The sequence below is a fragment of the Myxocyprinus asiaticus genome, chromosome 38 (genome assembly GCF_019703515.2).
Source record: "Myxocyprinus asiaticus isolate MX2 ecotype Aquarium Trade chromosome 38, UBuf_Myxa_2, whole genome shotgun sequence".
Taxonomy (NCBI): Eukaryota; Metazoa; Chordata; class Actinopteri; order Cypriniformes; family Catostomidae; genus Myxocyprinus; species Myxocyprinus asiaticus.
This window is the reverse complement of record NC_059381.1, coordinates 20,377,700-20,405,685: the sequence shown is the minus strand read 5'-3', so window position 1 is coordinate 20,405,685 and position 27,986 is coordinate 20,377,700. Positions and strand designations below refer to the sequence as shown.

At 37.7% G+C, this 27,986-nt stretch overlaps 1 protein-coding gene across 1 annotated transcript in view; it reads right to left on the bottom strand.

Annotated features, from left to right (window-relative positions):
• Positions 1-8,833: 8,833 nt before the first annotated feature.
• jam3b (junctional adhesion molecule 3b) overlaps positions 8,834-27,986 on the bottom strand; it is a 42,217-nt gene continuing 23,064 nt past the window's right edge. Inside the window, exons 2-9 of the mRNA XM_051678399.1 lie at positions 15,566-15,634; positions 15,097-15,210; positions 14,698-14,850; positions 13,912-14,114; positions 11,954-12,053; positions 11,731-11,860; positions 11,347-11,401; positions 8,834-11,173 (exon numbers count right to left, since the gene is read on the bottom strand). Of these exons, the coding sequence (XP_051534359.1) occupies positions 11,138-11,173; positions 11,347-11,401; positions 11,731-11,860; positions 11,954-12,053; positions 13,912-14,114; positions 14,698-14,850; positions 15,097-15,210; positions 15,566-15,634 (860 nt within the window). The 3' untranslated portion in view covers positions 8,834-11,137. The remainder of the gene's footprint in view (positions 11,174-11,346; positions 11,402-11,730; positions 11,861-11,953; positions 12,054-13,911; positions 14,115-14,697; positions 14,851-15,096; positions 15,211-15,565; positions 15,635-27,986) is intronic.

Sequence of the window (27,986 nt, the reverse complement as noted above, 5' to 3'; positions counted from 1 at the left end):
GGCCTAAACTGAACCCCTCTACCAAGGCAGAGCCTTAGCAAAACATATCATAACGCTGTTATACTGGCGAGGAGACAAGAATCCGTTCTTTTTGAATGGATGTTAATGGGAAGATGCTTCAGTGCGCCGAATAAACTGCTTTTGTGAGGAAACAGCTCATCACTTAATAAGTTGACCGCCTGTCAGCTAATCGTCAATATACTGCTCACTCAAAAAACTGACAATTTTGCGACAAGTAGGTTTCAGAGCTATGACGCTGTTTTTACGTTAGAATTTTATTCGATTGCATTTTACTAAGTGCGTGCGTTTTTATCATCATCAACATAACATAATTATTCAGGTGTTATACCCATAAAAATAACCTAAATTTAAGAGGTGAGAAACGTGATATATATTGGTGATAATATATGAGTTTAATGGAAGACCCTTAAAGGGATAGTACACCCCAAAATTAAAATTCTCTCATAATTTACTCAGCCTCATGCCTGCCCAGATGTTAATGACTTTCTTTCTTCTGCAGAAAACAAACAAAGATTTTTAGAAGAATATCTCAGCTCTATTCACCTTATTCAGCCCCACCCCCTTTTCGTGCTATGCTCTTCGACATTTTGTCATCTAACATCCTGTTTGTATTGAAGCTACTGAGAAGAGTCAATTTAAATGGATTAACCTATGTGTGGGAGCACAGAAAGTATTTTTCCCCCAAGAGTTGATGGTGTGTGTAAATATAGCTGCACCCCTTCCCCCGTCCCTGTTTAACACTAAAAAAATCTGCTCACCTTAACTATAAAACACAGCATAAAAGTAATCCATACGACTCAATCCATGTCTTCTTAAGTGTTCCAATTGATTTTGGGTGAGAACAGACCAAAATGTAACTCATTTTTTACTGTACATCTTGCCACTGCAGTCTATAGGCACGATCTTGATTTCAAGCTTGATTACATTTCCTTGTGCTAGTGTTTAACGCATGTGCAAAGCGCTAGATGGCGCTAGAAAGTGTTATCAAGCTTGAAATCACAATTGCCAAGGAGACTGCTGATGTCAAGGTTTATAGTGAAAAGAGTTACATTTTGGTCTGTTCTTACCCAAAAACAGTGGTTGGAACTCATGAAACAATAAAAGCCATTTGATTTGATTTGAAACAGCTTCACTTCAATCATGTAGTGGACAAATTTGCAAAGAAGAAGGCAAGATAAGATAACGTAAGAAATGGGATTGGCTACCTTTTATGCTGGTTTTGCTCACTGGATAAGTGTCGAGGCCTGCTGATTTAGGCTCGTTTGCGTAATAGATTGTTGTTTCTTGGATTGTGTTTGCCTGTTTGATGTTGGGCTGATGTTGGCCCACAGTTCTTTAGGTAATGCGTGTAATTTTTTTAAATTTATATATTAACTATCCATATTGTTTATTTTAATGAGTGAATGTAAGGGCTACTTGTACATGATAGCTAATTTGTTAAGACGTTTACATCTGTTCAATCCTTTATTTATTTGCATTATAGTATTCATTGTGTTTTTTAATATTTTATAAGTTTAATATATTAGATTGGCAGATTACATTATTTACAGTTGACAGATCTTCGCAACCATCATCAATGTATATAAAAAAATGATAGCCTACTTTTTTACCTTGATCCTGTAAATCCTGTAGAATGTCTAAAAGATAATTGGCCATGGGGCCCTTGCTTGTCATAATCAGTGATGATTGCTGATGCAACAAGAGTCTAAAAATTGAAAAGCTAAATGTTAATACATGAACATATAAGCTGGAACAAAATACTCCATATAAAAAAAACTACACTGAAAACATGTTTAACCTAAAAATGTGCTAAATGAGATTACATTAACTTGTTTCATTCAAGTCAAAAATATTATTTAACATCACTAAAACAAAACTAATTTTAAAAGGTTAAATCAGATAGAAATAGCTTTTTAAGATAAGAATTGCAGGTTACATGTGTTTTTGTTTTTTTTAAACAGTGTATTGGCAAAAAAACATAAAACAACTCAGTCATCACCAGCAGAGAGTGCTGTTTACCACTAAGCCTTGAGCATCGCTGTTTGGACTTCATTCGAACTCTACCGCCATAAATCTCAGGACAGGTCCAGAGAAACACAAGCCGGTGACTTGGTTTTAATTGAAAAAGATTTAGGTCAGTAGATCAGAGGTGAAGCTCTCAGCCATGGCCCTTCAGCAGTACTGATGGGTCAGGCTAACACGTTAATCAGGTTACCTATCGCACAAATCCTATTTGAAGTGCCTGTTTGGTGTAGCAAGAGGATTGTGTCCAGCAAGTTGGCACGCAAAACTACATGGCTGAGGGAAAGGGTGGGAAGTTTTGGCGGCTATCGAAAGATAGTTAAGAGAAGTGGGGAAAACTCCCGGGGAGAATGCCAGAACTCAATTAGTTCTTACCACCATGAACTTTGACTCAACTAGCCATGTTTCAGGTTCAGGTAAGGTAATGGTTTGGGATAGGGGTGTAACAGTTCTCGGTAAAAAAACGAACCGTACGGTTCGCCACCCACTGTTCGGGAAGCATTGGCATCGCGGTTGGTTCACCTCATGTTTAATGAGACATCTGGAGCACAAGTTTTGGCTAAGAAAACAAAGCATCAAACAGACAGGCACAGTTACAACCTCTGCTAATGCACCTGAATGGATCTGTAGATGGACGCTCCGCCTGTGTTTTACATGGGTCAACTTGATGACATCACAGTTCTGCACGCGTTGTGTGTAGATGAAAATGGCAAGTGGAGAAAACGAGCCACTGATAGAGAAGCCCCCTGCATTTCTCCTTTCTGGGAACATTTTCTTTTTGCAGTCAATTACAACAGCAGTGGTCAAAAGACGTTTACAAAACAGGCACTGTTTGCAGATATCGCTCGACACGAGTGTTTATTTAAAACACGCACGCAAGTTCTTCCCGTTTTCTCACGCAGCTGTAATCTATCGCAAGTGTCAATAATGCGCTTTGATTAATGCCATTAAGATGCTGTTATAGTAATACATTGACTATATTATTATTATTATGATTAATCTTTTACTCCGACATCACCCAGGGAAAGAGACGCAGGTGAGCCAAAACTGCACACACTCCCTTCCACTTTTAAGCAGGCTCTCTGTGCTAATTCGGACAGACATGAAACAATAACTAAAGCGCTTGGGGTGTTCATGTGGGATTTCCACGTATGATTAAAATACTTGAGCAGCATTATCAAAACATCCCTTCTCATATGCATTTTAATAGCAAGGTTATTTCTTTTATAGTGATGTCCAGCTTCCGAATATTGAATACATGTTGAGATGAGTTTGAAGTGCACTTTATGTTGATGCATGTAGCATATTAGTGCAGAATCAGATATTAAGTTACAATGTTGATTTAGTAATTAGAGGAAATGTTTTTTTTTTAGTTAAGGACCCTGACGAAAATTAACCATGGTTTAGTAATATTGTAGTAACCATGACTGCTGTCACCATGGATTCCTGAGCAGAAATCGTTTTGATACAATTAACCATGGTTTTATAACAGTAATACTGTAGTTTATATATAGTAACCATGATTTTTCTATATATTGTAACCATGACAGTAACCATGTTTATATTGTGGTTACTATGATTTTACTACAAATGCCATGGTTAAACCATGGTTACTGTTGTAAAACAATGATTGTTATTTAAGGGCAAACCAGTTGAAGTGTTTACCAAATAGATTATTCTTTGGATTTGGCAGTAATATTTTTTTTTCTGAACAAAGCAAATACCGAACCATACCGAAACCGTGACCCTTAAACTGAAACAAACTGAACCATGAGAAATTCAAACTGTTACACCCCTAGTTTGGGAACTATTTCTACTTGATCTATCCCTTAGACAGATTTGTTGGTTCAGCCTAATGTAGTCAGCTATTTTGATAAATGTTTAATATGATTTTTTACTCAAATCAAACCATTTAATTTTTATGTTACTTTTTTCAGTGTATGTCCATAAGAGAAGCTGAATTTCTTTCTCTGTACGGCCTTCATCAAAGTTATGCTTTGAAAAATGACAAAGGAGGTGGTTTTTGCATTAATCTGCATGTCTGAAATCTTAACAAGTGCTAAAACTGTTGTTAGCACAGACAGAATAACCTAAATGTATCACCTTCCTAAGCATCCATCTGGATGTATCACAGATATCTGCCTGTGTTTCTGAAACACTTGCACCATTGTATTTTAAAAGAAAACTTACTATGTGCAACATCTAACATTAGAAATATGTATTCTAATGAGAATTTGTTTTTTTTGGACTTTGAAACTTATTCGGTGAAAGTGTCATAAAACCCCCCTTGTTCAGCACCAGTTGTTCACACTTCAGACGTAAAAAAAGGGACATTAAAGGGGTGTGAAGCACAACAGTTCACTTACTGGATTACTATGGATGAACATCAAAATGTTAGAGGAAACAAAAGAGTTTTGGGGCACTTTGCTATATATCAGTCATGGGACAACAGTATGTATGTGAGAAAAGTGAAGATGCTAGAACAGTTTGCAAATCAAAGATTCTGATATTTAAACTTTTGAGAATGAAGTGAATGCAGACATTGCCTCTAGGCTTGGGATCAATGCCGTTTTTCATGCATCGATAATCGAAAGATTTTCCCAATGATTATGAATAGATACTGGGATTTCTTCAGATATAAATAGGGCTGCTCATTGCACAATAGTCTGTCTTTTCACATATTTCTCAACACAACTTTGGTAAAACGTGAGCAACAGGGTAAATTAAAGAGGGTGCACAGCAGACGTGTCTGGCGGACGACATAATGCATTCTAATTTATGAAATAATTATTTCCTATGAAGGTATGCACACACCCCGGGCTCGCCGTCTCTCGAGGCTAGAGGTCGACCGATAGTGGATTTTACCGATACGATAAATTAAGTTGGGCAGTACCTGCCGATAACCAATTAATCAACCAATAGTTTTTGAAAGTTATACTGAATGAAAAAATAACACTCAAAGCAAAATAGTGAACAAACAGTACCGACTAAACCATTTTTTAAATGAAATAAATATATAAATATTAATAAATATGAACTAATATTTGCATTTTAAAATCAGCTGATTTTTAAATTGACATTGTTTCCGTAGTCCACAAGAGGGCGCAATATATACATAAACCATTCAGCACCGTTATATTGCATAGAATATTCCTATCCTGGCTGTTAAAAAAGAGCATTTCATTTTCAACTAATGTGCATAAAATAAATAAGTTTTAGTCGGTCCATATTCTCAAATGTTAAGTCAAAAGTAAAATGAGGGCGGCAAACGCTTCAATAAAAAGTTTATGGTGTTACAATTACACTGATTCCTACTACTCCAATCTCAAGGTTCATAATAACAGCGAAATACCACAGTGTTTTTTATTCAGTACAGTTGTATGTAGAGTAGCAATATTCACAGATATCAGTGGTATTCGGCTCAACTCTGTGGTGAAGCGGCTCAGACTATGAGCCCAGGCCAGGGGCTGTTCAAACAGACGGAACACAAACTGGAACCGAACGCGAGGATCTCAAGACAGACGCACATTTCCAAGCTGAACATCTTTCCTGACGAAGCATTTAAACAACTCATGACTTAATCTGAGAAACGCTTAGAAGAGAGCAAGACGCAATGGCCAAAGACCTCCACCAACTGTAAGGGGCTGTTCGCACTGAACGCTTTTGCAAACATACATTTGTTTTTCTATGTAAATGCGTGTTAGACGAACATCTTTGTTTCCCTTTGTTTTTGATTATCCAGCATCTCGTGCAGGAGTGCTTTTTTTTAGATGATGTATCTAATCAAAAAGAACTTTAAAAGCATATTGAGACACCTGCTTTCTGTTAAACAGTATTTGTTGCGCTGTGTCTAGCCTTTTTTAGCGCAATAATGTGATCGATCTGTTACAGTGAGGATAAAAAATCAGATGCGTTCCTGATTTGTTTATACATTTCTCTCGGCTGCATGAAGATATTAATTTGCTTTCTCACGTCACTAGCTTTAAATATGCAACTTAGCTGGCCAACGAATGCATAAACGTGACCATCTGGATATAAACTAATGCAAATAGATGGTAATAGATGGTAACAATCCTGACATTCAAACATTTGGGTAGGACTTGCATGTATATTTGTCACATTGTTCTAACCGCTTGAGGTTAGCTTTAATGTTAGCATCCTCTCAGCCTTGTCGGCAAACATACTGCTGTTCTCTACTGATGCAGCATCTAGTCAAAAAATTAATTACTTTATAATGATATGACAACGTGTACTACAGTGTGCTGTATACATACCTTTTCGTTGTTGATGTTTTAAATGTTTAAATTATCAAAGGCTAAAGATTATTTACTCTAGCCATCAGTGGATGATATATTGTGTATAAGTATCTTTCATAGAGCCTACATGTATGTCTTTTTGTGGTATGACAGCTTAAATGAATCCTCTTCAAAGATATATACAGTACAGAGAAATTGCATAATTTCTAATCGTTAAGCTTGCACTGTTATTAACCTGCAAACTCATCAATGTCACTTTCATTCTTGAAGAAGTACATAAACCTTCATAACTTTTTTGTATGCGTCCAGTGCAAGGAGCAATAAGGCTCCGTTTCCACCTGGTATTAAGATGCGTTTCGGGTGATTCGATCATGTCATCAGGTGAGACACATGGCTGTTTACACCTGGTCATTTAAATGCGTCTCCTGTGACCACTTGTGTTCGGATTTGGAGGGGAGGGTCTCTTGTTTCATGACAACATTCATCAATCACTATGTCAGTGTGTTACTGCATGATGTTAAAGCACAACAAAGTCAGAAAAGATAAAACAAAGTGCAAAAAAATGGCGCTCTGTTTCTCCAAGATGCAGTTGAAATTTAATCTAAGCACAAACGCAAGATGTAAAGCAAAATTTTCTGTTATTTTACTGAATTACCTGTATTAAAAGAGCTTCAGGTTATTTGTGTTGATATCAGACTCACTAAATAATTGTGATTGTGTATGTATACGCATTTGTTAAATTTCCGATTGGACGGTTATTTCCTTTTAAATCTGCCCACAAATGGCAAAGTTTAAACTCTTGTTTTATCACAGCAGTTGATTGACAGGTGAGGGGCGGTGCTTCACTGCTGCCGAGACACATGCAGGATGGATTAGCATTTACACCTCAAATGTGATGTGGACACATGCATTTTTGACCACATATGTGGTTTCTGTGATCCGATCACAAAATGTTTTAGACCCCGTTTAGACCTGTATTTAGGGCTGACCACATGTGATCGGATCACCCGAAATACATCTTAATACCAGGTGGAAATGGGGCCCTAAAATACCCGTTCTATGTTGTGATACCTGCGCCTTGCGACCTGCTTCCCTTGTGGTCTCCCAGCGCTATTACGCCAGACATTCAACAAAAGCCCAGCTGAGTGAATTGGAAATAATGCAAATTAGGCTTCTAATTTAAATGACGGCTAATAAATAAAAATATATAGATAAAATAATGTGCCGATCAATAATTGATATGTTGATATTTTATGACATGTCTAATTGCCACCAAAACTAGGACTGCTTGGAGACCTAATAAAATGTTATTTATTCTTACAAGGAATGTTTCTGGTTTAATACAAGTTAAACTCTACTTTGTTGCATATTGTTGAATGCCACAGAAAATAATTTGGACTTATCCCTCTTTTTCTAAAGAAAAATAATTGCATTCAGTAAGGCACATAATTCAAGTAAACGGGTCCAATACACAAAACATTAACTACACACTGTTTCAAAAGTACAGCCGCAATGCTCAAACATAATACGTGTTGACATGACTAGTGTGATAAAATCTCGTACTTACCTTGTCTGTGTAAAGTTATCCTGTATTTCATATGTGTTGTCTTGATGACAGAGTGCCGGTAAACCTTTTAGGCCTAAATTCCAGTAACTTTCGCACAATGTAAAGAAGAGAGAAAAGAAGAGAGTTGACATGACTTTGAGATTTTGGTTTTCATCCTTGTCTTCTGTTTTTGAACAATCTGTCATGTTATCCTTTCCATAATTAGACGTATGGAGAGGACCTGATAGAATATATTACATATTATTAGCTGCTTCATGTTTAGAGCGCGAGTTGCAGAACTTCAGCCAACAAACGTGCTTGCTTCGGTCCGGTTATCGACTGTGGTCCATTTTGAAGAGTGATTCCGATCTGACCACGGTGTTCTGTGTAAAGGTACACTCACATCTGGGCCACCGCTGTCACATCCGCATGTGATTTTAAATTCTCTGCTGTAATGCAATCTCACCACGGAGCCCCTCTCATATCTGTTCCGCGAGTGCTGTTGTTGAACTTGCGCCGGCCAGGAAACGCTGTCATGTCCGCATGTGATTTTGAATTCTCCACTGCAATGCGAGCTAATGCATGAGGCAGCGCAGTGATTGGACGGAACCATTCCATCTCATGAATAATGTGGAGAAATGCTCAGAATCGAATGATGTATTAATGTACTCTACTACCAACAACTCAGTGTTTATGCATATAGCTAGCTCAAATTTTTTTTTTCCTTCAAGTTTCGTTTTTAAATCGGAAGAACTGAATGACAAAAAACAAACAAACAAACAAAAAAACAAAAAAAAAAACAAACACTTTACCCTAAATAATAAACACAATAAGTGCTATAGCCTAACAGTTTTTAATGATGTGCAACCAGTACATATCTGTTAACATCTGTAAAAATGTGTTTTGGGGTATCATGACCCTTTTTTAAACACAATTGATTTATTTAATATTGAATTAATTAATTTTAAAATGAAGAGAAAACATTGAATTAAAGAAGTGAGCTTTATTAATCACAAACATACTATTCAAGAATTCACACAGGGTTTGTACCTGTCCCAAACCAATGGGACATAACATGAATTCAGTGAATGAAATATGAAATATGATTCATTTATAATTCCAGCTGTTTCCAAAACAACCACAAAATCCCCCCCCAAAACTAAAATGAGTGAAAAATATGTGATCTCAGCCTCCAAACAATCTTGCCCAAGAGTTACACACAAATAAAAAAAGAAAGAGAACTGGGAAAAATACTGGAAAAATGCTCTTTTGGCAGTCAGTATTTGGTACAGCTCTCTCAAATTTTTTTTTTTTTTTTAAACACACAAAGTACTTCATTTTCTGTTCCCCTCACAGTACTTCAGTGACAAATGCAGGGATATAGAACTGAATTGGGCTGTGACTCATATAATGTAGTACTAAGTTCCTAAGTTTAAATCTAAAATCAATTAAATAAACCTTTGTCTCTAAGAATATCTGTTAAATTAATACTTTTGGTCTGTCCTCCTGACACATTATTTCACTCTACATTTAGGCACTAATACATTATAGAGTATCTACGGCAATGAAAACAAATCCCCAAATCAATGCACAACAGTAGGTGTATTTACAAAAAAAAAAAAAAAAGGGGGGGAAAAAGTTGTTTTTTTTTAGATATGTGTGACCAAGTTTTTTCAAACAATGGATGACTGCAGAACGTTATCATTCCTCTCAAACACCTGTTCTTTTTGAAATACTGACCTGGTGTAAGAGTGATGAAAATGAATTAGAAAAATTGTTCTGTGTAGATTCCGATTAACTGCTACAGCAGTTATTGTCTAAAAACTGCATTATTGTCAATGCAATATCACTGTTGTACTACTACACTAGAAGGCACTTAAGAGGAATGATTTATGGTTCTTCTTCAAAGGTTTGCTGAAGATTTCTGAGCCCATAGCAGATTTAAGGACATAGTCTCATAAAATATTAACAAAAGCATTCAGTTCATTAATTTTAGCTATGATTGTACTCGTAACACCTTTTATGTAGGTTAAAGTATGTATGCATTGTCAGGTTTTTTCCATGATCACTGCTATGCAAGATAAGTTTAAATGAAAAGTTTAAAGGTAAGTTTACATGAAAGTAAAACATCATTTGGGTCCAGTCTATCAAATGTATTTGACAAGGCAGATCCCCTCTCTACCATGACCAGACTTCTCAATTTCATATTTACTTCCATGGCAAGAGTGTCATATTTGTCTCATTCAGAAGGTTTAACTCTTCGTTAAACTGATAACATCTTATGCACAGTGTAGCTCACAGTGGATCTATATACAACCAGTCAGGTAGCCAACATACAAACCCTGTTATATTAAAAAGTAACATGGTGAGTGTTTCTCACTCAAATAAGAAAAGGAAGAGATGTAGAGAAAGAAAAGAAAAAAATAAACAACCTAGACTGTATATTCACTATATACAAGATAAACAGCTAGCATAGAAGGACACTTAAAATCAAGGATACGCAGCACTGGTCTTTTAAAGTATTCTCCAGCTTTTGCTGGTGATTTTCCAAAGATACTCACTGTCTAAGACTATCTACAAACATGAACATGGAACATCCTTACACTATTAACATTTAAATCCCAGCAGTATAGTAAGTACATAAGACCTTTGATTGAAGCCGGTGCAGCTGGATATGCTGTTGAAAGGATTTGAAATCTCAATGGAAAACAAAACATTCACATGACTGAGTGCTCCGTTACATTAATTTGAATATTGAATTACTAAAACTCAGGATGCAAAGTGGTGGAAATGGTTATTAATTTCTCTCACAACCAAATTAGTCTAAAAATGTACTGGCTTCCAGGTTAGTATTTTACAAATATTTAAAAAAGTAAACATTTTCTATAGGCATTTTAAAATATATTCCATCAAAAATAGTCTGACAAATTTAGCTAGTAAAAAACAAATGTTTTAGAAATTACAGAGTTCTAACAATATTGACAGGTGCAGAGTTGTAACAAATGCTACGGCTAGCAAAGCGAAATGGTTTTACCCATTCATAAAAAGGGGCTGAAAAAGTAGAATGAAAGAAACAAGAAGCATCTATTGTCTTTAAACAGTGATCAGACGTTTGTAATTATTTGTCACCTTTGGCAAATACAAATTGTGTCGTCGCAGTCGTACCATGGAGCAAGGCACGTGCTGTGGTAGCGCCAACATTTATGTCGTCAGTTTGGGGATTTGTGTCTGTGAGGTATGGCGCCAATAACCTTCAGTTTAATTCTGTATCCTCCATCACTTTACCCTCCTCTCAGATGACAAATGAGGATTTGTGTCGGAAATCCCCCTGAAAGAGAGAAGATTGAGTAAAAAAGGCTGGAATGATGCCCCATCTTAAACTTGTAGACATTCCGGGATTTTTCTTAAGTCCTTGGAAGCCTTAATAATAATAATAATAATAATAATAATAATAATATATATATATATATATATATAAAAATCCCTTTTATTTTCTTGTACCTCATCCTCTGTTCTGACATAGTCCACTCCATCTCCTTTTGCTGGAGCTTTGTAACTGTTGGAAAAAAATAGTACTTAAGCTAAAAAATATATGCAGAGTTGAAGGACAGAAGATAATTACATCTGAAAAACATCTTAAGCTGACAGACATTACTGTATCATTTAAGTTATCGTTTATTCATATTTAGCATAAGTCTCAATGTAATTCCGACATGTGTACAATTTAAATATGATTTTGAGACTGAACTGAAATACTTTCAAAAGAGTGCTCCTTTGGCAACAAACTGGAAAATACAGATGAAAAATTGTGAGTCAGATCAGCCTGGGGACAGAGTGTGACTCAGATTTAAGTTGCTGTCAAAGTTCTCTTTCGCTTGTACTTACTTGTTTCCCGTCTGCTTTTGGCTGGTGAAGTAGCCTCGTTTATAGGCACAGAAGATGCCCAGTGTTATACACAATAGTACCACCACCACAACCAGTACACCCAAGATGATTCCAGCAATGTTGATGTCATCTAGAAAAAAGGCAAAACCATGAGATCATGACAAATGCTTTAGGGATTTCCTGTCACATTTTCATATGTGAAAAGACGAGAAAAAATCCTTACAAACTTCCATAATCTGTGGTCCACATTCTGAGAAGCCAGCCTCATTTCTTGCTCTGCAGTAGTACTCTCCGGTGTCCTCCTTCCTGACAGCACTGAATTTCTGAAGACCATAAATTACAGTGATCTCAGCTGCTGACTCTTTGGCACAAGATCTATGTGTGTTTCTAGGCAGGTAAATGAAACCTGGAAGCAGTTATCTGATTGTAGTGCTTATGCTTTATAAAACTGATCTGGTGGTGTCACACATGGCAGTGTTTCCCACAGGATTTTATGAGGCTGTGGTGGGTGGATCTCGGACCCTCTAGGGGGGTCCGGGGAAACGCTCTCCCCTAAGAAACTTTTGTACATTTTAAAGTTAAATGCATCAATCTGGTGCACTTTGAGAGCAAAATTAAGAGGCTAGATCTATGAAGAACTTTTTGCTCTTGTAAACAATTTTGTGCACAAGTAGTAATTTAATCATCAACACATTGTTTGTATAGATATGAATGGTGAAGACATGGCAAAAAAGTCACACCCACAAAGCATGGTAAATGAGAAAGAGTTTAATGCAGTTCACAAATGGTCAAAATACAAAATAGATTAGAGCAGGGGTCGGCAACCTATGGCACGCATGCCAGCATTGTCACACGGAGGGGTAATCACTGGCACGCCAGCAACGGTGAGATAGGAGCAGACTATTTTAGGGGGTATCGTCGGCACAGCCATTGACCAGGAAAATAAAAAATGGCACTCCCATGTCAAAAAGGTTGCCGACCCCCGGACTAGAGCATACATTTGAGCCAGGGCTCGACATTAAGCATTGTCATGTGCTTGTCCTCTGGACAAGTAAATTGGTCATTCACTTGTCAGAGTAAAAAAGTTACTTTTTTAATTTAAGTTAAATGCTCAAGTAAAATGTTTAAGTTTATGTTGTATATTTTTGTAAAATTATGACCGATGCCCAACCTAATATTGTACCTATGCAATCAACTCAATTCTCTGCGACAGAAATGTAAACTGCACTGGGAAGGGGAGGAGGCTATTGTCATATGATAATTATTTTATGTTATGTATGGTAGTCAAATAAAGAAAGCCTCCATCGCCACCATTAACAGCAGGGATGCTCATAGTTCTATGCAATGAGATCTACTTTTTCATGTTATTGCAGCAAGATCTACCATGTACAATGTAGATACCAAAATTTCAGTAGTCGGTAGTGAAATTTGATAGATTAAAAATAATAGAACGTTTTTATAGAATAGAAATTTTTTAACAGCAGTTTCAAGTGTTCAAGTAAACATTCAGAATGAAATGCAACATAAAACTACTACTGATCTTTACTGTATGATTATAATACATTAATACTTTTTAAAGCTACTTAAGTTACGCAGTCAAGAGCAGGGTGTTTTCTCGTTTGCTTGTTATGGTTGTTTGATTATTATAATGACACACTACACTAGACCACAGCAGGTCTATTAACTAACATTTATACTGACTTATTGGGAGTGATAGATGCTTTGCTGAAGCAATGGTGCAAAACACAACGTTAGAGATCTTTTGTTATTATGAAAAGTATCAAAATATGTTCAGTTCATTATGTAACTGTGGCAGGACAAACCCCATCTAGGTAATAAATGGGAAACACTGCACAGTGAAAAAGGCTAGGCAATGGAATGGCAAGTCTTAAAGGACATATATTAAATCAGCCAGCCCTTTAGAAATAGTCTCTTTAGGGAGAAGAGACTATACCAAAGTGACATGCCAGCAGGTCAAACTTTAAAAAGTGGTGTGAAGGTTGACAAGGGCACTGAGTACAAATGGTGGAGAATGGCACTCTGGAATGTGCAAATGAGGGCAGCAGATTCCCCTCATGGCTGAGCCCATCGCACATCAACTGGCTCCCTAAAATATCCCTACGCCTACCCCATCGCCATGCCCCCACACCTCTTTTTCTGCATCCGTACATCCCCACTTACCAGTGTGCCCATTTCTCCATTCAGGGTGTAACTGGAGTTGAAGAACTTAGGGCTACTCTTGGGGTCTTCTGGGATTTCCTCCTTGTTGCGGAACCACTGGTACTGAGACTTGGGATAGCCCTCATCCTCCACACAATGCAGCTCTGCTGATTTGCGTACTGGGACTGAGTTGGGTACGGAGCATCTGGGCACTACGGGTTTCACTGCATGTCACACAAGAGAACTGATGTTAATATGCTTACACAGACATAGAGATTTCCCACAAGATAACAAAGATCCTACTGTAGCATCCTCATCGACATGCGCTAAAGTAACTCTTTCAGTTCCTGACTGCAAGCATCCTGGCCATCTGAACATACTGCTCCTTCCCCTTTTAGATCCCTGATTAAACTCAGATGTAGTTTCAGAGCTTTCCTCATATAGCCCTAGACACGCCTAACTGAGCCTGGACTGAAAGCATCCTCAAATGTGTGCCAAGGATGTGTGTGTTGGCTCGTTCCTTCTCATCTTACAATGCCGCAGTTGGTTAAATACTAATAATGCTATTTCAGAAAAAAATAAATACAATCCTAACTTATTGTGAAGTATCTCACCTAGCGACATCTATAGCATATTAAAAATTTGAACACACATGTCCCATTTCAGCACAAGGCATAACACTATGTGGCTGTCTTCCCATTTGAACTATTAAAGGACCAAGTGGTCTACATAGAAATACTGACCAAAACATTATGACAGTAGAATAACCTGATATAGTTTAGCAATTATTTGAGTGGTACAACTCACCTCTTACAACGAGAGATATGAGAATCTCATCAAAAGATTTTTGGTCATTGGGGGCAGTGACTTCACAACGGTAATCAGCAGTGTCAGATCGTGTTGCATTAGGAATGACTAAAGTTGCTGGTTCTCGAATTTTCGCTCTCTTCTCCAAGTCGCCTGTAGAAAATTGAAACAACAAACAAACAAAAAAACCTCACTGCTGTTTGAAATAGCTGGACTGAAAGATACTCCCAAAGAAAAAAAAAAGTGAATCATAACATGCGACACAAACCATATACATAAATATTTATATTCCTCCTAATCCCTAAATTGTATTATAGTTAAGTCCTAATACCTCCTAAATACAGATGGAATGTGTTGGCTGATGGCGCATTGTTTGTATGAATGTATAATTGAGATTACCTGCTATTTCTTTCTCGAAATATACATAACTGGGCTCTCCATTCTTGATCTTCTTCCATTCTATTCTGGGATTAATAGTGGAGATAGACTCAATCATGCAAGACAGCTCGATTGCTGGATGAAGAGATGAAGCGACAAAAAATAGAGATTGTTTCAGAGATTTGTAGTTCCAATTTACAGCTTACAGTAAACCTCAACAGGCATTCAAAACATTTTACTTTGGTAATGTACCATGTGAAACAGGTATTATTTTTTTACATGTGACTTGATTTTGTCTATTGGGAATTGGTTGAAAAGTAAGTGCTCGAAGCTGAAAAAGAAAGTTGTTTCAGGTGCAAGTTATTACATTTTGATGAAACATTACAAAGAGTGACATGCACTGATAAAAAAAAAGAAAAAAAGAAACATGTATTTATAAAATAAATAAGGTTATTTTGATTTCATGTTAATTTTAATATTAGAATCTTACATTCAAACTCATTGACCCATGGTTTTGAATTCATCGTCTTCAGGATTACTGCCAAGGTGCTGATGTAGACTGCAATGACAAGACAGAGAGATAAACATCAGGGATTAAATTTTTTATTTAATTATCACCATCATTGCTCACCGACATTTTGAGGGTGTACTAACCAGCGTCACTCGTGATATTGGTACAACTGAACTCTTCAAAAATTCCTAAAATTAAATTAACAGTCAACCCCACTGGCCAGCCCCTCGCCCTGACAGCACACATTCTTCGCATCCCTATGAGCTGTGAACGGATATGTTACCATCCATTTTTAGTTTCACGCTCACAACAAACATCGCTGATGTAAAAGCGACACACCACAGATAATTGTGTAGTCTGACAAGTAGTCTCCGTCCTGTTATGAATAACAGCTGACTGTTTAAGGTGAAGGCCAGTGCAGCAATGATACTGAGCAGGGCCAACAGATAGGCTAGCTAAGTTCAGCGTGTATTCACTAATAAACATGCTAAATCAAAAAGGTCAACTTTGAATTGCATGCTATTTTTAGAATTTATGGTGTCTCATCGTTTTTGCCAACATCAGGAAAATGTTCACTCTGTACGTTCTCTAAGGAAGAAAAGTCTCCATATAGACTTGAGATCGCTGAGAACATGAAAAAAATCGAAAAATCTTCTCAACACTTTCTCTGCCACTTCAATATATTAGGTTACAAGTTAACTCTCTAGCCTGTTATCACTGACTACTATGAAAAGCTCAAATGCAATGTCCATCATAAAGAGAATAATTGGTTTAAAACATTTTAGCACCTCTGTCCACCGTGGATAAACTGCGTTTGAAAGTTGCAGCCTAATGGTGAAGCAATTGACCACCATTTATGCGCAATTCACAACTAGCGGTACACTGTCTGAATGTTTGTCTTTGCTCTTAAAGTGTACGATAATTTTGAGCAATTTTGTATCTTCCATACAAAAATCTAAAACGTAGTTTAAAAACAGTGTTTCCTTAAGGGCATATATTCAGGGCACTGAAATTTTAATGGCACTCTTGATTGCTAAGGATAATTTTTATGAATCTTTGATGATTGTATTTTGGGCCAAGGCTCTTGAGAATTCATCCATCTAACACAGAGCAAGGCTAGCAATACAACAGAACAACAGAGATGGCTGCAGATCTGACAGAGAAACCACATCAGCTCTTGAGGTAGCAAGAGCCTGAAAACAAAATGTGAGGAGGACATGTATAAGATAATGTTCATTCATAGCAATGTTCTTCAATAACCTGTTTTTGTTTAATAACCCATTTCCCTTTTGTTTTTTGTTTCAGAGACGCTCCACAGTGATTTAAATGAGGACCTCAATGAAAGTGTGAAAATGAACTTCTTAAAATTCACTGGCATCATTTTTAAATAAAGCTACGAAAACACAACAAGCTAAAACGCTCTTGTTTATTCTGTGATAGTCAATATCACATGTATGTAAACAAACAGTAAAATGTAAAAAAAAAAAAAAAAAAAAAATCAGGAAAAGCTGACATAACACTCATGAGAAATTCCAGATCAGGAGAGCAGAAAGATTTTCTATCAAGTCTTTCTGCTCTCCTGATCTGGAATTTCTCATACTTCTGTGTCGACCATTCTGGCTACCGAGGGAATACTCAGCAGTCATTATCACTGCTGTGTACATCCCCCCACAAGCCGACACAGACCGGGCACTCAAGGAACTGTATACTGTATAAGTGAGCAGGAAACCGCGCACCCTGAGGCCGCATTCATTGTGACCGGGGACTTGAACAGAGCCAATTTTAAATCAATCGCACCAAAATACCACCAACACATAGCTGGTGTTTTTACGGACATTTTCAACCTTTTCCTCTCCTTGTCTGTGGTCCCCACATGCTTCAAAACATCCACCATTGTGCCTGTGCCAAAGCAATCCAAAATCACTTGCTTAAATGACTGGCATCCTGTTGCTCTAACCCCCATCATCAGCAAATGCTTTAAGAGACTAATCAGAGATTACATCTGCTCTGTGCTGCCTCCCTCTAGACCCATTGCAGTTTGCTTACCGCAAGTACCGCTCCACTGATGATACCATTGCATCTACACTACACACTGCTCTCTCCCACCTGGAAAAAAGGAACACTTATGTGAGAATGCTGTTTGTAGACTACAGCTCAGCATTCAACACCATAGTACCCTCCAAGCTTGATGTGAAACTCCGGGCTCTGGGCTTAAACAGCTCGCTGTGCAGCTGGATCCTGGACTTCCTGTCAAGCAGACGCCAGGTGGTTAGAATGGGCAGCAACATCTCCTCATCACTGACCCTCAACACTGGAGCCCCACAGGGCTGTGTTCTCAGCCCACTCCTGTATTCCCTGTACACACATGACTGTATGGCAACACACAGCTCCAATGCCATCATTAAGTTTGCTGATGATACGATGGTGATAGGTCTGATCACTGACAATGATGAAACGGCCTATAGAGAGGAGTTGCACACTCTGACACGCTGGTGTCAGGAGCCAACATCAGCAAGACAAAGGAGCTTGTGGTGGACTTCAGGAGAAAAGACAGAGAACACAGTCCCATCACCATCAATGGAGCACCGGTGGAGAGAGTCAGTAGCTTCAAGTTCCTCGGTGTCCACATCACTGAGGAACTCACATGGGCCGTCCACACTGAGGCCATTGTGAAGAAGGCTCATCAGCTCCTCTTCTTCCTGAGATGGCTGAGGATGTTTGGAATGAACCGCCACATCCTCACATGGTTCTACACCAGCACTGTAGAGAGCATCCTGACTGGCTGCATCACTGCCTGGTACAGCAATAGCACCGCCCACAACCACAAAGCCCTGCAAAGGGTGGTGCGAACTGCCAGACACATCATCGGAGGTGAGCTTCCCTCCCTCCAGGACATATATACCAGGCGGTGTGTGAAAAAAGCTTGGAGGATCATCAAAGACTCCAGCCACCCGAGCCATGGGCTGCTCTCACTGCTACCATCAGGCAGGCGGTATCGCAGCATCATGACACACACCAGCCAACTTCATGACAGCTTCTTCCCACAAGCAATCAGACTTTTGATCTCTCGCGATCAATATACATCAGCACTGCACTTTATTAATCTTATTATCTCACACTGGACTGTCATAAATTACATTCTGTCTTAACAACACACTGGCAACTGACTATCAGCCAACAGCCTGAACGTCAATACACTACAATACAACCTACTGTATATTTTATATATACTATATATACTATTTTTATTGTATAATGTGTATTCTATATTGTGTGTATGTTTATTCTGTATTGTGTGTACTGTATACTGTACATTGTATAGCATTATTTGTATGTTGTGTTGTGTGTAATTATGTGTATATTAGATATGTAAATTGTGATGTGTAAATCTGATGTTTATTGTAAACTGGTGTATGTCTCATCACTGTCATGACTGCTATGTTGCTCGGAACTGCACCCAAGACTTTCACCCACTATTGCACTTGTGTATATGGTTGTGTGACAATAAAAGTGATTTGATTTGATTTATGTGATGTACATTCTTCTGATGTCTTCTTTATAATTTCCTTTCACAGTCAGCCAGATGTAAACATGACTTAATGTCCACAAATAGTTTTTAATCCAGAGGTCAGAGGTTTCAGGAAAAGGTGCTGACAACAGTTCTAAGACTGATGTGGACATAATGAGAGGATGCAGGCTGTGCCACATCCTGCCCTCTGATATCTCCATCAAATAAACCACAGTCCCAGCAGCATGTTTTAGGGGCTGTGCACAACAATACCAAGCAGCCTGTGTCAGTAACGTTTGCCTCCAAAACTTGGACTGGACATACACCTCATCTTGTTATGGAGGGTCTGTCCTGCTGGGTAAAGTTTCTGTGCTCTGATGCCATTTGTGGGATAATTGAGCCCTCAAACAAGGCAGGTGCTCTATGACCTACATATCCTGGCCTCTCTCTTCCTGTTTGGGCAGCTGGATGAGATATGACAATCCGAGCCAAGCTTTAATCTTCCACTTCTTCCTTTAAAGGCTAACTGTTGGTTCTCTTCAATAATCTTAGTGTAATGCCCTGGTGAAATCCTGGGCATTACAGAACTGAATAATACAATAGAGAGAGAGCTTTCCCTGACTTAGCCTAATTGTCATATCAACATCTGCATGCCTTTGAAACTGAACGGATATAAAATGAACCTTGGAAAATTGGGAAAAAAGCCAACAAAATGTGGAAGTGGTATTACGGTATAGGACAGTGAGAAAGGTCGCCAAAATTGGCAGGATACACCTTTTCAAGATGCCCTCAAAGAGGAGGCAATTTTCGAATCCTGGCGTCAACACTTAACTCAGCATGACAGTCTATTTGGAAACATTACACCACAGAGAATTGAATTATACAGCCAGAATCATGGGGATGTTTCGACAGACTCTACAGTGCAAAGTTTAAAACCACCACACCCTGCATCATGATTGGTAATCAGCAGAGGGAAATGTGTGCAGAAAAGCTGAGACTTCAAGCATTCTGCTCCAATGCGGCCTGTCAGAGAGCATTCAACACATTCACTTCACTCAGCAATGCATGAAGTGGATAATATTCCTTGTTATTTTTAAACTGCAGCTTTGATACATTTTGTTGGGAGCAGGAGGGGATGCCGGGAGGCTGTTCACTGGCTGAGAAAAAAAGATGCCCACAGAGCCATTTATGCCACACAGCCTGGTCTGTTTCACTGGGATTTGATTGGATGTGTCCTGTATGTTGATATTGTCCAACTGGTATACATATTAAGCCTCAAAGCAATATCACACAGATAGTTTCTCTCACACCATAGATCTACCCCTGCAGTTTTAGAAGGATCTGCATGTTTGTAGCCTTGAACAATTCATAATGCGTAAGAGGCACAATTTCTCCTCCACTGACACATGGATAACTGTACTGCAATATCCCCAGTGTGACGTTGCTAAGGAGTGTATATATATCATACTACATCCTTGGAGCCAGTAGAAACACTTAGTAGTTTCTTGAGGGTACATATTTCAGTATAGACTCAAATGTTGAATTTCTCAAACATTGAGAAATAACAAGGGATGTTTGCAATTCCCTTTCTGGTTTATGGGTGTTTTGGCATCTGTTTTTGTTTAAACATACAGCAATTACATGCACTTTAAACATTTGATTTTAAGTCGAACTAAAACAATAATTTGTCTTTTTAAATGTCATATAAATGCTTTAGTCCGGCTGAAATCATACAAAATTGTCAGTCTGATATTTGCAAAGTCTGATTTACATATTTGGATAATGCGATTGTAACTCTTCATACAGCATGTTTACATGTAAATCAGACCGCAATTGGCCTCAACGTTATATGCATACATACTCTGAAAGCATGGTAACACTGGACGTGGATTTAACATGGCATATTTGTTGCCCTTCCTTGAAATATTCGATTACGCATTGTATCGTGTAAACTTGGACAGACAGATGAAGATTATAGGTTGGCTATGGTAAAACACAATGTAGCTTTATTATAACTGTGCATGTAAATGTACTGAGTGTGTGCACACTGCATAGCACATGAGCACAGCTATCGGCTATTAATTAGTCTCAGAATAAATGCAGGAATGTTTAAACGAAGTCAAGATGGCAAGCTCATGGGCTCAAGTGAAATACCAGTCACTTCACTCTAAGCAAAAATATTAATGCTTGCCAAGCCTATCCACAGTTTTCCTGACTAACCACTGGGCGACGCCATGATGATTGGTTCTGGTCTCCATAAGAAACTACCAATATGAGTGTTCCAGATGGAGAACAACAAACATTTTAAGTGTTAGTTGAAGTAAAAATTAGTTCAAGCTCAGTTTGAGCAGTTGTTGGCTGTCATAACAATTCGAAGTGGTTAATGATCTCAATGTAACTAACCTCAGTTCATAGCTTTATGTCATCCACCAATACACTAAACATCACATTATCCCCTGAAAACATACACTGATGTGAGTGAAAACAGGTGTCCATTATGAATCGTCGAACACCGCTTTTAAAAAAAAGGTGGATAATCCTAATTCTAGCATACTTATGTACTTTTCTCTGATGGCAGCACTTCATCTTAAACTGGAATTCCAAATGAGCATACATTTCCCAGGGGAAAAGTTAAATCCCATGTAAAGATGAGTTTCCACTGAGATAAGGCTCCTAGTAAAACCAGTCGCCTCGGTAATTGACATAGCTGTGTTAAACCCCAAGCAGCTCTTCTACAAATAATCTCCAAATAGGACAGCCCACCTGCTCCAGGGAAAGTGTCTTAGCTGACCTCTCAACTCTCGAGAAAATAACAGCATCAACGAAAGTGTATAGGTATTAGGCATGAGGTCAGTCTTGGCGGTGTTTTTACAGCTGTGGACAGCTCTTATTGACAGACTGAAGCTGCCAAATTGGATGACCTGAGTGGTCAGCAGCCTTATCTCCTTTATTTAAACCTATTTATTCATTTATGTCTGCCAGTTTGATCTTTCTGGGCGTTGCAAGTCAGGAGGATTCAACCAAGCCTCTTTGGCATAAGCACTGAAGATTACTGACACTACAAAAAATGTTCATATTGAACATCATATGAATATTCATTTGCTAATGGTCAGTAAAATAACAAGTGACTTTGGAATTTTCACTGCTCTTCTAAGGACAGTAATGACCTCATGTTCTGACCTCAGACTCATCTGTTTTCATCCGTTTTTGATCTTAAATGAAAACATCAAATAATGAAAGTACTGCTGAGAGGTACCTCTGGGAATTACATTGGTTGTACATCTTGTTCATTTGTATCACCATATGCAACCATCATGTACTTTCTGATTTTCATTAAACTAAGGAGAAATATTCAGTTATGCAACATTTTCCCAAAGTCCCATTACACAAACTGGTAGATTGCACTGGAGAATATTCCTCTGATGGAAGAAACGGCTTGGTGTTTCTCTCTTGTTACAGCAAGACTAAAAATAGTAGTAGTGTTCAGCAAAGATAAGGCAAACTCCACAATGAAAATACCTCTGATATTCCTTCAGCTGCTGAGCAAATGTCACAAGGCGTCATTTCAGAGTGCAAGTGCAGAACAAGGCGACATTCCTCTTGAAGCACACCTCTTTCTAAAACACAACAATGACTTGCTCTTGTCTGCAGTAGGAGGAATGTTAAAAGGATCAATCGCTCAAAAATTTTAAATTCTTTATTTTAATCACCCCGTCTTCCTTCCATAAAAAAAACAAGAAGATATTAAGCAGAGTGTTGGCCTTAGCCACCATTCACTTTCATAAAAAAATTTTTTTTTCCAATGAAAGTGAATGTTGACAGAGGCTAACATTCTGCCTAAATTCTTTTGTGTTCCACAGAGGAAAATAGTCACATGGAATTAGAACAACATGAGGGTTAGTAAATGATAAAATTATTTTCATTCTTGGGTGAACTATCAGTTTAATTGTCAACTGGGGCACTTTATTTAAATGCCTGACTAGACTAGGTAAATCTAGGTAGACTGCACTAGGTTGACTAGATCACGTGCAAAAGGATTCATTTGCATTATTTCTAAATTCGATGCTCTGTGACCGTTCACTTTTAGCCAGAGGCTCTGCTGCTTGCGTTCTGCACTCACACGTGCCTGCAATAGGCTCTCTTTTGTTATTCTGAGGTTTTTGAGCGGTAGACTGCAGCCGAGCTACCATCTGATCTAGCCAGGTCAAAGACTAAGCTTGAGTTGAGCCAGTGAGAGAGGGGCAGTGGTGTCACAGAACGCCTCAGAACATGTCACTTTGCGTCAGCATTATTTAATGCAAGAGGCCCCTTTCTTTTTGTCCTCCAGTCGACTGCAGTTCACAGGACTGGTGTGTGTTCTTGCGCATCTCCAATTCCACATCTCTGTCCTGAATCCTAAAGAGCTGTTCAGCTTGTAGTCCTAAAAGAGAATTCGCCATGGGTTCCCTCTGGATTTTCCTATGGGTTTTTATAATGGTGTTTTTGAACTTAAGTTTAAAATAAGGTCTGTGGTAAACATTACTTGACGATGCGTGGAGGTTTGTTCTACAACATAAATTACACACAGTCATACCTCAAATGTTAATTTTGAAGCTGTTATTGAAATACATACTTAAAAAAAAAAAACACAGCGGCTTCAAAATTAACGTTTGAGGTATTACTGTGTGTAATTTATGTTGTCGAACAAAACGTCCACTTATGACAAGTAATGATTTCCACAGACCTTATTTTACTCATAAGTTAAAAAAAAAAAATCCATTATAAACCATAGGAAAATCCAGAGGGAACCCATGAAGAATTAGACTTCCAGGTTTGCCTACAAATTGACATCATGGCTAAACAGCTCTATTACACCCCTTTCTACATGGCATCATGATTCATAGGAAGTTGAGATTCTGGCAGTCAGTTATCATTAAGTAATGGAAGATGAGATAAACAGAGTATGGCTTAATTTTGATTGTGGCTGGAAGTATTTTATTTTGGCACCAAACAAACAATAAAAAAGGAGTACAATCCTGGTGAATGTGACATATTAAGATCTATTCTGTGTGTGTGAAGTATTAAAACTGATTTCCAAAAGCATATCATTCTCTATGTAAAAATCTGTGACATTGCTCATGCTTTGACCTAGCAAGTCAGCAGATTTTGTATCAGTAGAAGTTATTTCCAGCTCTACTAAGAGGTAGAAGTTATTTCTAAGAAGCTTCAACTATTCTTGAGGCCCCACGTCCTGTACTGTACTTTGTCGTAGAAGAAAATTTCCTGTTTTTTTTATTGTCAACTGCAACACTGCATGTTCCAATATTTATGGTATCATGCATGAATCACATAAATGTTCATTGGTCATTAATCAGAATCAGAATCAGATTTTGTAATTAATGATTTCTTTAGATTTCATTGGATGATATGTGTTAAACTGCACATTAAATGGTATACATTATTACCTCTTTTGTCTCAAATACTCTAGCTTGCTCTTGCTTTGTGCACCAGATATACCAGACAGACATCGCCTAATCTTTTGATGTTCTGCATTTGAAGAAATAATCTTTCAAATAATCTTTTAATTACAGTAAATCCACTGATCATATTTTGCTGATTCTACATGCACAAATCCAATAATGAGTACATTTAACCCAGCATTCCAGTCACATAAAATAACTAGGCTCGATTAGATCGCATCATTTTTTTTTTCAATAAAAATATACCCCTTGTTTAGTGTCCCACAATTCAAGTCCACATGAATGCCAATCGAAACCTTTGTTTTGTGACACAGTTTCAGGCAGTGGGAGCAAACGCATACTAAATTAATTGGAACAATGTTTGATGGCAACTGTAGCAGAACAAATGCAGACATTCCACACATGTAATGCCCCAATTTGTGGAAATTAAGACAAATACTTGATCAAATATAAAACTTAAAGGGATAGTTCACCCAAAAATAAAAATTATGTTATTATTTACTCATCCTAATGCCACTACAAACCCATTCTTTCTTCCGTGGAACACAAATGTTTGTTTTTTTCTCCCAACTTCTTACCATATCATTAAAGTCCATAGTGACTTTGGGCTGTCAAGCTCCTTAAAGGACAAGAACTTGAAAATTTGGCTTCAGAAGACTTGGAAAAAGTCATATTGACTACTTTAACAGTTGTTTTTAACAGTATTTCTTGTCACTTCATTTTCATTATATGGCAAAAGTACATTTATATATTTTTCCTTTTGGAAGACAGAGAGAATGTAATATGGGGTGAGCAAACAATGACTTAATTTTCATTTTCAATGGGAACTATCCCTTTAACAAAATGTCTCAACTGAACAAGACCACTGCAGATTACTGATTATCCAGTGGGCAGTTGTAAGTATCAAGTCCATGAGTTATTTCTCATAGGGGTGAGAACAGGTTACCGTAGGAGATGCCTTTGCTATTTATAGCAACTATCAATAGCAGGCAGAGACAGCACAGACAAATAATTGGTTGCATTTTCAGGTAAGAGAGCCATATACCTCCTCCTGTCCAGTTCGTGGGCAGCTGGGAGCATTGACCATCCCCCTGATAAGATCTATTGGAGGCTTATTTTTCAACCTCACAGCTCTGAGCAGCCATTTCAACAACTGCTTGTCATAGAAATGGCTAATCAGATATAAGACTCTCTTTAAACATATTTAAAACACATTTGAATACAGATATGCTCTATTTCGGCTAAGCAAACAAACTGCTTATCTCCTTCAATGATAAAAGGCCTTAAATAAGCTTGCCAAATAGTTTTTAGCTGATTGGAGGGTCACGTATTCATTGCAAAGCAGCTAGCAGGTTACAATGAAAATCTGCAAAACGTGGTGCTCTCAGTTCCCAAATTAGCTGCTCACTGCTTTCAGCACAGATGGCATCATCCCCGCTCACTGCAAATGCCTCACATTCTAGTACAAGCAGACTGACCTCTTCCTTAATCCTAATTAGGAATGTAATTTCTGCCAGACTCTTCTTCAAGAGCAGTGGCAGCAAAACCTTGTGCTTTGAAGCATAAAGGGGGGAACCTCCTCTTCTCTGTAACTTGTGACAGAATTAAACAATATGAGAGGATGACGGTGTCTGAATTTTTGATGACGTCTTTGCGATGATGGATTAGAGCATAAAATGCATACAAGCATCATTGCAGTGGTGCTCTGGGTCATGTTTCTCTAAATAGTATGCTGTGACATATACATACATTAGGAGCATTGGGATAAATCCCTGAGCAGGCTTAACAAATTGAGAGAGTGATCTGAATTCTAAAGGACATGAACTCGTATTTTCCTGCCCGTCCATGCACAAACACACACACAAATTTTCATAATACAGCAGTTATGCTGCTAGATTATCTGTGTTGCTCTAGCTCTAAAAAGGGTCCCAGTGTTGGCAATAGCATACATTGTTGTGTGCATGGATTGAGTAGAAAAGCAGTGAGGTATGGCTTGTCTGACAGCTGAATAATGCCACCCTACCACTGGTGGAGACTTGTTGATTTAGCAGGGCTATGCCATAATCTTCTTCACTTCCTACTCAAAAGGAATGACCTATAATTCAATGGGGTTAAATGAAAAGAGCACCATGGGGGTGGCCCTTTGTGAAGGGAATATACATTTCATAATGTATTATATATTAAATACATTTTTAACAATGTTTAAAAGCTGTGATTATTTAAAGAAAAATTAGTTTTCTTTTCAAAATCTGACATACTTATGTTGGTTAAACATTTACATACAACTAGGCCTGCACAATTAAGACACAAATCATAATGTTGATAATTTCCCTTTATGTTGTAATTGCAATTAATTTAAATTAGTAAAATTTACAAGAAAATATTTATTTTGGATGGATCAAATGCATGCCATGATTTTTTTGGAAGCTACATGTCCAAAACTAGGTAAAAACTGTTTCTAAATTCACTATAGCAGTTTTATCAGTAAAAGAAGACAGTGCCTAAATGGTGCACTTCACATTGGTCCTCTTGGAAGCATGAAAACAGAGCTGTTATTCAAATTTTAAATATAATATACACAAAAGCAAGCAACAGACTTGTCTGTGATTGGTTACAATCACTGTTGGGTAAGTTCCTCAAAAAGTAATCCACTACAATTCACAAATTACTAGACTGTAAAATTGTAATTAGATTACTTTGCTGATTACTTAATGGAAAAGTAATCACATTACTAATTACTTTACTTTTAAGTTACTTAAACACTTTGTTCATTACTTAATCAACGAATTCCAAATAATGTTTGTATTTCTTTCTTGTTCATTATCACACACTCAGCACCCCACGTTTCTCTCATACAATAACGCCCTTCAACTCTCAGAGAAACGCAAAGGGAAAATTAACAAAATTAATGTTTTATATTTTATAACATTCTGTTTTAATACAGAAATGTGGGTCCCACTTTATTTTAGGTGTCATTAACAAGTAAGTACATAAGCATTTGATACAATGTACTTATGTACATTTGTGTTGTTGCATTGTACTTACATTTAAAGTAACTGTAGTTACCTCATTAACCTTACTTCTAATCCTATCCCAACCCTTACCCTAAAACCCTAACCTAAACCCTAAACCTACAGTACCCCTACTCCTAAACCTACCCGTACCTCAACCACAGCAAATATGAATCTTGTGAGAATTTTGCACAAACATGTAGTTACACAGTAACTACTGTCACGGGTGAGTGTAGGATTGTGGACACAAACGCAGACCCAAACGATAAAATATCTATTTAAACAATCAAAAACAGAATAAAAACTCATGAGGGAGACAAAGACTGAACCGGGTAAAAAAGCAAAATTACACAATAAAAAATAAATAAAATAAAAACTCACAGGGGAGAAAATAACAGGAGAAAACAAAATCTAACTGACTA